At 44.6% G+C, this 12,306-nt stretch overlaps 1 protein-coding gene across 3 annotated transcripts; it reads left to right on the forward strand.

The window, feature by feature from the left end:
- Window positions 1-3,557: 3,557 nt before the first annotated feature.
- On the forward strand, window positions 3,558-10,351 carry hyal6 (hyaluronoglucosaminidase 6). 3 transcript variants are annotated; one of them, XM_049015979.1, is made up of 4 exons: window positions 3,558-3,787; window positions 7,886-8,851; window positions 9,186-9,275; window positions 9,735-10,351. In XM_049015979.1, the coding sequence occupies exons 2-4, from the start codon at window positions 7,931-7,933 to the stop codon at window positions 10,221-10,223; spliced, it is 1,500 nt and encodes a 499-aa protein (XP_048871936.1). In that variant the 5' UTR covers window positions 3,558-3,787; window positions 7,886-7,930; the 3' UTR covers window positions 10,224-10,351. The 3 variants fall into 3 exon arrangements, with proteins under 3 accessions (XP_048871936.1, XP_048871937.1, XP_048871939.1); XM_049015980.1 differs by having other exon boundaries at window positions 3,558-3,753; XM_049015982.1 differs by lacking the exon at window positions 3,558-3,787 and adding an exon at window positions 7,093-7,570.
- The last annotated feature ends 1,955 nt before the right edge of the window (window positions 10,352-12,306 follow it).

A 12,306-nucleotide genomic window follows, 5' to 3' on the forward strand; every position in this document is an offset into this window, starting at 1 on the left:
CCAGCATCATTAATGAAATATTGCTGGTGGAACAGCTTCATGTGCAGGCAGACCAGCACGGCTATGGTGGCCAGCACCAAACCAACGGGGTTACGACGGGTTCCTCGGAACGTAAACCCATCACAAATCAAGCTTCGGTGTACGTTTCATATAGAACTAACAGCAATTAATTCCAAACAAAAAATACATATATAAAATAAAGCTACAATTATCGCAGACATGTATAGAAATGTCTTTATATAATGGTACAGTTTTGACCCCGCCAGAAAGAATGAAAATCGGTGCTGGATTCCACTCCAGGAAGAAGCATTGAGCCCTGAGTAATTCCTTGTTTTTCTATTTGAAAACAGTATGAGTTCTGTTAGTGACACGAATTAGGCCCTGACATTTGCAGTTAAGGGGGCATTGTCTACCATGCTAAACTCACACTTGTCAGTCCCCAGATCTCCCGCCCATACCGCTCACTTCACTCCTAATAACCCCCTTTTATTGTTCAAACTGCGCATAATGTCATCTGATGTGCTGCCTTTGCTTGTTTCATGTCAGGAAAAAGCATATGCTTTCAAACATCCGATATGTCTAAGGTCTCACAGCTTCTCTAAGCTGACAGCTGAATTCTGAAAATGTAAGTTTTTTGCGTGATATTCAGGCGCAATAGTTTTCCTTGAGGAACATTCAGGATGGATGGAAGCTCTGCTTATGTGTGTGCATTAAGAGGGGTAGTTTCTTCATCTGATAATGGACCCTTGATTTTCTTCCGTGTTGTCATATGTGGCTCACGGCGCAGCCTTTGGAAGCTTGTACACTCACTCCAAAGGCAAAGAGGCTTTGGGCCAAGATAACAGTTAGCGGGGTCGCCCCTTTTATTATTATGAACATTTTGAAAACATACCTCTGTGTGGTGACTGAAAAGGAAAAAGCAGTATGGCTGCAGTGTACCGTGGGATTATGGGATGGCTGATTGTGGGGCCAGGTGAATTGAAGATTATCAGGCAGGAACAGATCATTAACCTCTGGGTGGTCAACGTGGGGCACATTCATGTGTGAAAGCAAAAGAGATGGCCCTTTGAAGGAACTCACTGCTACGTTTCAAGTTGCGTTCAAATGCTAAAGTCTTCCTTGGGTGCAGTGTATTGTCAGTAGAAATAAATCTCAACTTGGAAATTAAAAGTTGGTGTTAAATTGCAATCAATACCGATATTAATAAATAATACATTAATAGGGCACATTATCCACAATGGAATGGCGGGTGCTAGCATTCATATCCCTTTTCACAACATACAACAAATCCTTTAACAGTCTGCCACATGATTAAAGAAAAACAACTGCGCCATCTAGTGTTTTTTTCCATAGTAACATGGAACATCCGGTGCCGTATCAACGTTCATCCGGGTGTGTGCGCCTCTAAGGTTTTCTTTAGGGCTGTTACTATCGATTATATCAATAATCTAATAATCTACCTATTAATTTGACAATTCATAGAGTAATCATTTATGTTATTATATGTTATGTTAAACATTTGAATTGCTGTATGCTCGGTCACACGTACGAAAAAATTGTAGGCACTAAATTTGCATGTTAGCTAAAGTTGCATTTTTGGCAGTGGAAGAAAACCAGAGGATCACGCAGGGTGAACGTGCAAACTCCGCGCGCACAAAGCCGCCGCGTGCGTGCAGCGCTCGCTACCCCCCCGCGCCTCGCTTCGCGATGTGCGGTGTTAATGTCGACATGCATTTCATGTACAAACCGCAAGGACTAAGTTAGTCCACTACGTTCAAACCAATTCGTTGCGCTGAAACATTTTTAATCATAGGAAACCAAAATTAGCACGCTCTGCGATTTTAGAAGTGCCGTAGAAGGAAAATCGGACTTTTCTTTTTCGAATAAGTCAAGTTCGGTCCACGGAAATAACATTCCGTATATTTCAAACATTGCTGTTCCATTTTTCAAATATAATTCCTAAATATGTAAAAGAATGAATATGTTTTGAAATTCCTAAACTGTTACGTAGCCGTATCAACCACGCTCCAAATGGAACATAAACCTTCTATTACAGTTACATACTGCTCGAGGAAACAAAGCGGACCACTCAAGCGATCATTTGCAATCACCGAGCAACTGGCTGCTCCTCAACATCCCAAACACAGGGCTGGACGCCCGAACGCCTCCTGCTTCATCTTACCTGTAGTGGTTCTGCGTGGGCTATCGCGGAGCCTCGCTGCAAACCAGCCAATCAGAGCGGAGCTCATTAACATATTAATGAGCCCGCTAGATAAGGGAAAACAGCCTGTTACGTTCTAGGGCCTAATTATAGGGACGTAAATGGGCCTGTAAACCACTTCTGGACATTCTTCTACCAAACCAAGTTCACATTCCTTCTGTGAACACCAGAGAACAAAACAAACAAACAAAAAAAACAAAATACATTCTATGGCGCCTTAATGATGGTTCATTTTCAGCATTATCTTGTATGTTAAAGAAAACAAAGTTTTCCATCGCTGCTTCAGCTCTGCATGTGCTCTCCTACACAATCATAATTATTCACATCTTTGCTGTTGGACTTACTCATATATATTCTGCCTTCCATGGTGACAGTGAGTTTTCAGTTCTGCTTTGTATCTGTTTGCTAGACTGTTAAAATAACTTAAAGTCATTACAAGACAGGCTAGGCTACTCCTGCTACCATATCAATGCTAACCTCGCATTACTGGGTGAGCCCATCAAACCTGAGTGTCTCCTTCTAAGCTGTATTTCCATTGCAGTCATTCTGTGGTTATATTTAAATACTGCCTTGCAATACTGACAGACGACTGCATTTTCATTCACTTTTGATGTGAAGTTCTTCCATGCAAATGATGCTTTCCCTTTTTATTTGGATCCTCATCCATTTACGGTCATAATTCCACTACATTGCTGAACAATCGATTAGGAAATTTTGATGATCTGCAGATGCTGTGGTTCGATTTGCCTAGTATCTCTGCTGAGACAAATATAGCAAAGGTCCCTGAAGGAAGATTAACACTCCAGGCAGCTCTTAGCATTCCTGATGCACAGCAGCCTCCTCACCACACCGGGGCGCCGTACCGTCAGGGGCCTGTTCCTTTACCCTGAAATCATCCCGCTGTCACTTTGTCTTCTGTTGCCTTCTGTGTGAGACAACAAGTGGCTTGAATTGTCCATATCCTGCCTACATCACCACCAGGAGGTGCTCAAGTGCCATAATAACAGTGTTGGCGGGGGGGGGGGGGGGGGGGGGGGGGGGGGGGTTGTGTAGGAGGCAACTCAGAGTTTCTCATTATTTACCACTAGATGTCCCCTAAAATTCTCACGTTCATTTCTGATCTCCTTTCCAGCACTAAAAGTTGTGTGCCAAATGGTATAATCGTGTAAGTGAACACTATGGCCTAATAGGGAAATGTTTTTGCAAAGCGTTTGCCCATCTGTCCTGGGCTGTGGGATTTCCCTCTGGGAATTCTGTGCAGCAGGTCCGAATCACATTCCGGAAAGCTCTCTGTTCGTGCTTTCACTCTCCGCCGTGATGGCGTCCAGAAGAGCTGTGTGCCTCCCATTAGGTCCCATCACTGCATCATATGCCAGTGTGGATGGGGTCAGGGAGGCGGAGCCAAACCAGCAAATGGGGGACACTGTCGGTTCAGCTCAGATCTGGCGAGCAGGTTCATTAGCGACATACCAGAGCCCAGAAATCAGAGAGCCAGCTGATGTACTCAGATCAGCAAGAGGGACCCTGTGCAGGTACAGCTACGCCGGCCAGACTTTCGCGGGGAAGGTGAGTGCTGGGCTGGAAGTGCAGAGAGGGAACGTCTAAAGCAGGGCGGCAGGTCACTGGTTACGGCACGTCCTGCTGTGGGGCCCCTATGAGTATTTTGCAGTAACTTTCCGCTAAAAGCACATTTCAGTTTTATCCTGCTGTATGGAAGTTTTGGGTATGAAAAGAATGGACTTTAGAAATGATTCAGAGGCAGAGACGGGCTCAACACGCATAATGGTTCAGCTTTTAAGGAAACCATCGTGTCATGTGGGAATGACATTCCCAGACTCAGGGACGGGGGCTAGACCACAGGGGATGGTTAGGCCCCCTGTCTGGCGATGCGAAAATGATCGACCCTCCGGCAAGGCTTGGGCGACAGTGTTGGCGGAGCATGATGTGCCCCTTGCTTAGCAAAGCCAGGTAGGTGATGGAATCTATTCTGCGAATAGACACACTCGTGTACCCCTACTCGTAAGCATGTGCTCCTGCCCATGCTGTTTGGCACACACAGGGAGGCGGGGTTACCACAGGTCATCAATAATAAGCTGACTAAGCTTTGCGGAAGCCATAATGTGCTGTTTCTGTCTGGCGGGGAGTTTGGGGCAGGCTATGCAGCCCACATGTCTGTGGTCATGGAGTCGCGGCCATTATCAGTGCTTAATTACTCTGTCTGCCTGATGTGATAGAGCTCGACAGCCAGAGAATAGTCCATCCTTTGAGGTTCAAAAGCTTACGGGTATCGCGGCACTCTTCAGAAACCACGAAAATTAACCCTCAGTTACATTTTTTGCATCTCTTAGGTTATGTAGACAGGTTTCTGTGCAACGTCGTCGCAGAAATGTACACGCGCACCTAGTGGAAAGGAAGCAAAACTTTTTGAGGCATAAAGCAGAGATGGTAAGGAGATGTTGTGCAGGAAGATTCACAAACCACAGAATAAATGTTGGAAAAATGCTTAACCTTCCGAGAGGATCACCTCAGGTGAGAGAGTTGTATATATCAGGAATGTCGACTAGCTACTTTTAGCTAAATATATATATGAATAGCAAACTATCTCCATGATGACTATGCTGACAGTTAACTATTGTTAGCGAACGTTTCACATAATGTTACATTAATATGCAAATGAAAGACAAACAGTCCATCTCTGAAATAGCATTTTATTATTGAGTTGACAAGAATTTACAAACAAAGCGAAATCTACACTGATTAACTGTGGTTGACTCCGATCTAGTGATGACATTGTCCCTGGATGCCTCTGCACCCTGTAAAATTTGTAAACAAGAAACCCGACTGTGCACCTTATGCTGAAAGGTTAGTACCTGGTAATGTCTGCTGTAGCTGTGAGACCATGGAGTTCATTTGTGCTTTAAATAGGCGGGGTAGTGTGCTTTCAGGGTTAGGACACTGTGCCTGTCGTCAGAAGGTGACTGGTTCAAACCCCGCCCTTGACCTTTAACCCCGATGACTTCAGGGACCGGTTGACCCTGCATTCTTAAAGATGTGTGCTGCTGTGGACAAAAGCATCTGCTGATATGTATAATTATCCATCCATCCATCCATCCTCCAAACCACTTATCCTACTGGGGGGTCTGGAGCCTATCCCGGAAGCAATGGGCACGAGGCAGGGAACAACCCAGGATGGGGGGCCAGCCCATCACAGGGCACACTCACACACCATACACTCATACATGCACACCTACGAGCAATTTAGTAACTCCAATTAGTCTCAGCATGTCTTTGGACTGTGGGGGGAAACCGGAGTACCCGGAGGAAACCCCACGACGACATGGGGAGAACATGCAAATTCCACACACATGTGACCCAGGCAGAGACTCGAACCCGGGTCCCAGAGGTGTGAGGCAACAGTGCTAACCACTGCACCACCATGCTGCCCCGTATATAATTATATATAATATATAAAAACACACACACACTGTGGGCCTTATTAATTCTAAATGACCCTAAATGCAGCTTGGATTGAACACAAATGAACCATCAAAATAAGTGTGGCTCTTAAACAGACCAAACTATTTGCAGTATTTCAATGACACACATGTGTATGATATGTCATGGTTATGTCCTTGCCACAAGCCAATAATAAATAAATAGATAAAAGATGCAGACGAGGGACTTTTAAGTTTAATTTTCACTTAAATTCTTCCAAAACTTTTGTGGGGAAGGGAAAATAATTTCAGACATGTTTTGGCAGCTGAATGTAATTACATTTCATATTCTTAAGGCTCTTTTATATTTCAGAAAACCACCACAGAACAGAGTTAGGTGTGTTTGTCTGCATTGACCAAAATAAAAAACACAGATAAAAAAAACATTTTTGAAGAATATTAATTTGCAGTTTCTAAGCGAAGAATCATGTTACAGACTTTATAAATGTTATAAGTTCATATATCGACAAAGACTTTGGAAAGGGATTTAACCACAAAGTGCTGTCCGCTTCTTATTGCTGCTGTGTGAAGCTGAAAGTGGTCTGATCTTCATAAGGATCTGTACTCAGCATGCATCTGCTTTTAATCACTGGTGTTGGCCTTAACGTTGCCTTTCAGTTGTGCTTATTTCTAGAAACAAATCTTGAAGCAGATGAATTGTTTGCCAGAGAGACTCATGTTTTCTGGGGGGTCCTTTTGTCTGCTTTCATGGAGGCGGAACAAAGTTTGGGGGAGTCGGCCCAAACCTCATCACGTTTTTTTGGTTCAACCACGGAGCAAATTGAAGCTTTTCGTTAAATGGCTAATTTTCTCTGTCAGCAGCTAATGAAAGAATTTAAAGCAGTTTACAGTAACTCAGGGAAAATAAAAGTTTTATCACCAGTGCTGGGCTCTGTATGCAGTATGTTGGATGTGAGAATTCTTGTGGAAATAAATTTATTCTTCACTAAATGTCAATAAATGTTATTCAGTAATAAATGTTATTGCTGGCAGAAGTGCGTTTATCCAGTAAGAATAAAGAATTTGCGTTATTGCATATCCCCAGCTGAGTGCTGCTCCACCACTGCTCCAGTACTGGGGGAATGTGATCACCGGTTTTGGATGGATGGAATGGATCACTGAGTTTTCATGTTTCCCTTCTGTGGCCACATCAGTCGTCATGACTCACGAGCGAGTTTCTTACATGGTGGACAGGAAAAAAGTTAAACATGTAAATTTGGGGTTTGAGTCCAGTTTCCACTGCAGTGTGATTGGGGGGAGAGATCTTATGTAAGCGAGGCAAAGAAAGTGCAGGGATTGCTGGTGGGTGGGTGGTTTCTGGGTGGGAGGTGCATTTCACAACAAACATTCAAAAGGAAAAGTGATTGTAGCCTTTGTTTACGATGATATTGTCCAAACCAGTGTTTCGACAGACCTGAAAGAGTCTTTTGGAAATGTTCTCAGTTGCTTTTCAGGCGGGGAGGTAGGCTGAGTAGTTATGGAATCTGTTTATTGCATGCAAGGTAGACTGCCAGCACCATTCTACAAGGTTTCAACAGGAAGAACTCAAGCATGCGGTGACTGCTAGGTTGCTTTGCTAGAGGACGGCTGTCTTTCTTCAGCCGTTGATTGAGAGCTTCACCACATCCCTGCACACTGGCTGTCCTTAGCGTTCGCCCTTTGTGTCTCTACGTCATCAAGTGTCTCAAGCTATTTCTCACATTCAGTTCTGTTTTTCGCTCTTAGTCCGTTATTCTCTGAGGATACGTTTTCTTTTTGCTCCAAAGCCATAAAGTTGTGTAAAGGTCTGCAAAGGTCGTGAATACATCCTCTGCAAAAAGTCCCTGAGGTTTGTGATGTAGATACTCACTGGCAGGTAGGTTAACACAATAATGTTAACACAATAATGTTAACACAATGCATTTTTTCAGTCTATAATATAGCAGCTCTTTTTATTCTTTATTGGTTTGTCAGTTAGAAAATAATAATAATGTTAGGAGCTGCATAGCACCTTTCCCTGAGAACAGAGAACCGTTTGTTTTATGCAATTTAGAATAGTTGGGGCTTCAACCACGAAACCCCCCCCCCACCCCCCTGCCACAGTCTTGCACAAATACTTTCCATTATCTCTGCCAAGTGAACCCGCTGACGTGTTTATTTTTCATAAAGGTTCTTGTTCCTTTTCTTTCAGATTCATCTGGAGGGGCACTAATTGATCGATGCCTGTCCTGGGGTCATGAAGGCTGCTCGCCTTGTGCTAATTGGCCAGCTGGCAATAGCTATTTGTTTGGGGGTGGGCAATGCCAAGCCAGCCCAGGCCCCGCTGCTGCGCCAGCGACCCTTCATCGTGGTCTGGAACGCACCCACTGAGGCCTGCCGTCTGCGTTTCCACGTGGACCTCGACCTGCGTGTCTTTGACATCGTGGCTAACCACAACGAGACCCTGAGTGGCCCCAATATCACCATCTTCTACCACACCCACCTGGGCCTCTACCCCTACTACTCCCGTGAGCGGCTACCCATCAACAGCGGCCTGCCCCAGAACCAGAGCCTGGTCAAGCACCTCAGCAAAGCCCATGCTGACATCGACAGCCTCGTTCCATTCAGGGATTTCCGGGGCTTGGCTGTCATAGACTGGGAGAACTGGAGACCACAGTGGGTACGCAACTGGGGCTTCAAGGATATTTACCGCAACAAGTCCAAAGAGCTGACTAGAAGCCTCCACCCACAGTGGCCCGAGAGTAAAGTGGAGAAAGAGGCCAAGGAGCATTTTGAGAGGGCCGATCAGTCTTTCATGATCTCCACCCTACTGCTGGCGAAAAGCCTGCAGCCCGATGGCCTCTGGGGCTTCTACCTGTTCCCAGAGTGCTACAACTATGGCTATAAGCAGCACCCAGGGCGCTACACTGGTGAATGCCCCAGCGTGGAGCACGTCCGCAACGATCACCTAATGTGGCTGTGGAGAGCGAGCACTGCCCTCTATCCCTCTATCTATCTGGACTATGAGCTTAAGTCTACGCCCAACACTCTCAAGTTCGTCCACTACCGTGTCAAGGAGGCCTTGAGAATCGCCTCCATCGCCCGCAGTGACTACATACTCCCAGTCTTTGTCTACTCCAGGCCCTTCTATGCCTACACCTTCCATGTGCTCTCAGAGGTAAGGACAATGGCAGTGCACATGCTCAGTCCTCCTTTTCAACTTCCTTTTCAACAATTTAAGTGAGGATCTAAGCAGACACTTTGAACAAGATTCATACAAGCTAACTGTGTTTGTTAAATCTGTCATACTGAGGGCTAAAGTCGTGAATAAGCTGGTAGGTAGTTCAGTGGTTTGTGCTCTTAATTCTGAGGTTATTCTGGGTTTCGCTAAGGGTCCTATTCAGTATCCTGAATTTAAAAATATCCAGATGCGTTTTGTTGGGTACAAGGATGGGAGAAGTACAGGGTGGAATTTTTAAGCGAATAACTCATCTGTAATGTTTCCTCCACAGAGTGACCTGGTCCACACCATTGGAGAAAGTGCCGTCCTGGGGGTGGCGGGGGTGGTGCTTTGGGGTTCCTCTGAGTATGCCCAATCTCAGGTGGTCATATCCTCCCCCTCACACCTTCAGATATCCATAATACAGCAGTAAATGGGTTACGTTTGAACCTCTGGGGCAGCGTGTGGCTCAGTGGGCTAAGCCTGTGCGCCTGTAATCAGAAGGTCGCAGGTTCAAACCCAGCCTCAGCCTGTGGGTCCTTGAGCAAGGCCCTTAACCCCCAGCTCCCTGGGTGCCGCTACGGGTGGCAGCCCTTTGCAGACAACTTCCTCTATGAAAAAAGAGCAAGTTGTGGGAGGCGTAAAGACAATTTCCCTACGGGGATCAATAAAAAAGTGTCAATTATTATTATGTGTCTATGAGGGTATAACATTACTAGCATGTCTTACTGACTCCCATAATGCATCCCGTCACACTGGGATGTGAATATTAAGATCAGATGAAACATTTGCCTTTGAGTTAGAAGAAATTTAGTATCTGTTTCCTTGTTTATGATTCCAGAGAAACTGCCTGGAAGTGAAGAGGTACATAGACGGCTCCCTGGGTCGTTATATTGTCAATGTGACCTCAGCTGCCAAACTCTGCAGCAAGGCTCTGTGCAGGAAGAACGGCAAATGTGTGCGGAAAAACCTAGACTCTGGGGCTATGCTGCACCTCAACCCCCGCTTCTTCCACATCCAACGCAACCTGGGCTCCCAGGGGCCTCGCTTTAGAATTAGCGGGCATCTCAGCCACGACGACATCTCTGAAATGAAGCACAAATTCACCTGTCAGTGCTACCACGGTTGGACGGGAGTCTTCTGTGAAGTGCCTGAGAGATCCCCCTACCCCCAACACCCACGGCACCACTTGATAAAACTCTTGGCCATCCTTTCCCTTCACTCCTCTCATTTGTCTGTACTCCTCATCTTCTGTGTCATTGTCAAGTGTCTCTTACAGTGGAAGCTGGCCTCTTATTTTAAAGCCTCCACAGTGGGCCAGACTCACTGACAGAATCCTTTTCCATGCTGAAGTATTAAAACAGGAGATGCTTTTAATAAAATGATAGACATTTTTTAAGTTCTATTGCTTTATTCATCTGTTTCCTGACGCAAAATAATCTGATGACAGAATAAAATCAGTATAACTAACACTCAAAGGCCATTGAGTATTTTTGCTAACCCATATCACTCGGAAAATGTTTCATCATCCGAAACTGCCGTTTGAAGAAGGAGCGATTTACGGTATGATTATGCGCCGTTTTCTTTGTAGAATCCTTTGTAGAATTTTGTATTTTTCCATCATCCTTTCTAGAGTTTCTCAAATAAAAAGCTTTTAAATTATTTCTTTTCAAAGCTTTCTGACTACAAGAGAAATCTTAATGTTGATGAGTGAAAAACAATATTGCCGTGACGTCTATAAAAAGTAGAACATTTTTGATTCATGGACTCAGTCAGATACATTATGGAGTATATTGCCTGTAACCAGTCACGCAGGAAAAAGAGTTTTGATGAATACCCCTTAGGGTTAGCGTTGCCATTGGGTTTAGAGCTAGCGTTAGCGTTAGAGTTGCGATTGGGTTTAGAGCTAGCGTTAGCGTTAGGGTTGCGATTGGGGTTAGAGCTAGCGTTAACATTAGGGTTGCCATTGGGGCATGGCACAGTAATTAGCACTGCCCCTAACACCTCCTGCCTGTGTTCATTTCCTTAGTGAGTTATTGTATGTGATTGTGTATGTGCGAGGTTACTCTGTGTTGCTTTGATCCCTTGCCTGTTCTCATTCCCTAACCTTGTTTCCTCTTGGTTTATAGTTGTTAGTCCATATTTGTTCTGTTCCCTGGTTGTCATTATTAGTTTATTATTATTCTTAGTGTTTTCCCTGTTTATGGCCCCTTCTTGTCAGTGTAATCTAGTTGTGTTTATAAACCCCTTTGATGTCGGAGCTGCCAGTGGATTGTCAATCTCTTCCTGCCTGCAAAACGCCATGACAGGTTAGAACTTACAGTAGGGTTAGGGTTGCCTTAAGGTTAAGAGTTAGGGTTGGTGGGTTAGTATTTGTTGCTAGGTAGGGTTATGGCTAGAACTGTGCTGATTATGCAGAATTGCAGGGCATATAGATTTCTGAGGCAGGAGCCCTGGCGGGGGCAGCCAAGGTATTTCATGCCAAGGAAGTCCTATAGGTATGAGGTGGATAACCTTAACCCTAATCCTAAACCTAACCCTATCCCTAACCCTAATCCTAACCCACACCAAGAAAGACCGTGTTGTGTTATGTTCCTATTGAATCTTAGCTTGACACTCTGAAGATTCTCTCATCCTAATCCACTTCATAAATATTCCAGGAAACAGCTTCATACATTTTTTAACTGTTTACTTAGAGTCTTTGAAACAATATTACAAACATAAAGGAGTTTATCCACAAAAAATATAGAAAATTCGACAGCTATCCTACCAGGAGGTCGAAGAACTATTTCACTCCAATCTAATCTTTCTCTCTCCTACTACCCCCAGATCCCCTTATCATAATAAAAGCACCCCAATAGTGTCCATCAGAACTACATTAAAAGTCCCGTTTTTAAACATTACAAGGTACAGTAAATCAAATAAATCTTAACATTTCCATACGGCTAGATCCTGCCAGAGCTGCACTCTCACAGAGCCATTTCTGCTTCTGTATGTAAAGTCTGGTATTATAGGCTCATGCTCTGAATTACCTGACCAGCAAATGCTGTCCGCTTTGATATACAAGGTTGTGATGGGACCTGCTGTCACCAGTGGTCATCACTGATTGCAATTTTGCTTCTGTAAGATATTTATGAAACAAAATTTAAATGAAGTGCAAAAATGCACATCTTTTGATCGACTGCAGCGTTCATGGTCGATACAAGATCTTTAGTACTAGGGTAGGCCCAACCCTTTTCGGGGGTCTGTGCAAAATTTTAATTGCCAAATCTGGGGGAGGGGGTGCAGGTACCGGGAGATCGATGCATATTCCCAAAGGAGGGGTCCCTAGTTTTGCTGCGACCTTGAGCTGCCATTCTGACTGCAGCAGACTGTCTCAAATGAACGCTTGGCTGTTTTCGCCGTCTTCCACG

This window comes from Brienomyrus brachyistius, chromosome 1, assembly GCF_023856365.1.
Source record: "Brienomyrus brachyistius isolate T26 chromosome 1, BBRACH_0.4, whole genome shotgun sequence".
In the NCBI taxonomy this organism is placed as follows: Eukaryota; Metazoa; Chordata; class Actinopteri; order Osteoglossiformes; family Mormyridae; genus Brienomyrus; species Brienomyrus brachyistius.

Excerpts from the sequence above, each read along its gene's own strand:
- hyal6 (XM_049015979.1), top strand. The coding sequence starts at position 7,931 with ATGAAGGCTGCTCGCCTTGTGCTAATTGGCCAGCTGGCAATAGCTATT. Across the intron at positions 8,852-9,185 it reads CCTTCCATGTGCTCTCAGAG|AGTGACCTGGTCCACACCAT; the intron begins GTAAGGACAATG and ends TTTCCTCCACAG. Across the intron at positions 9,276-9,734 it reads CTGAGTATGCCCAATCTCAG|AGAAACTGCCTGGAAGTGAA; the intron begins GTGGTCATATCC and ends TTATGATTCCAG.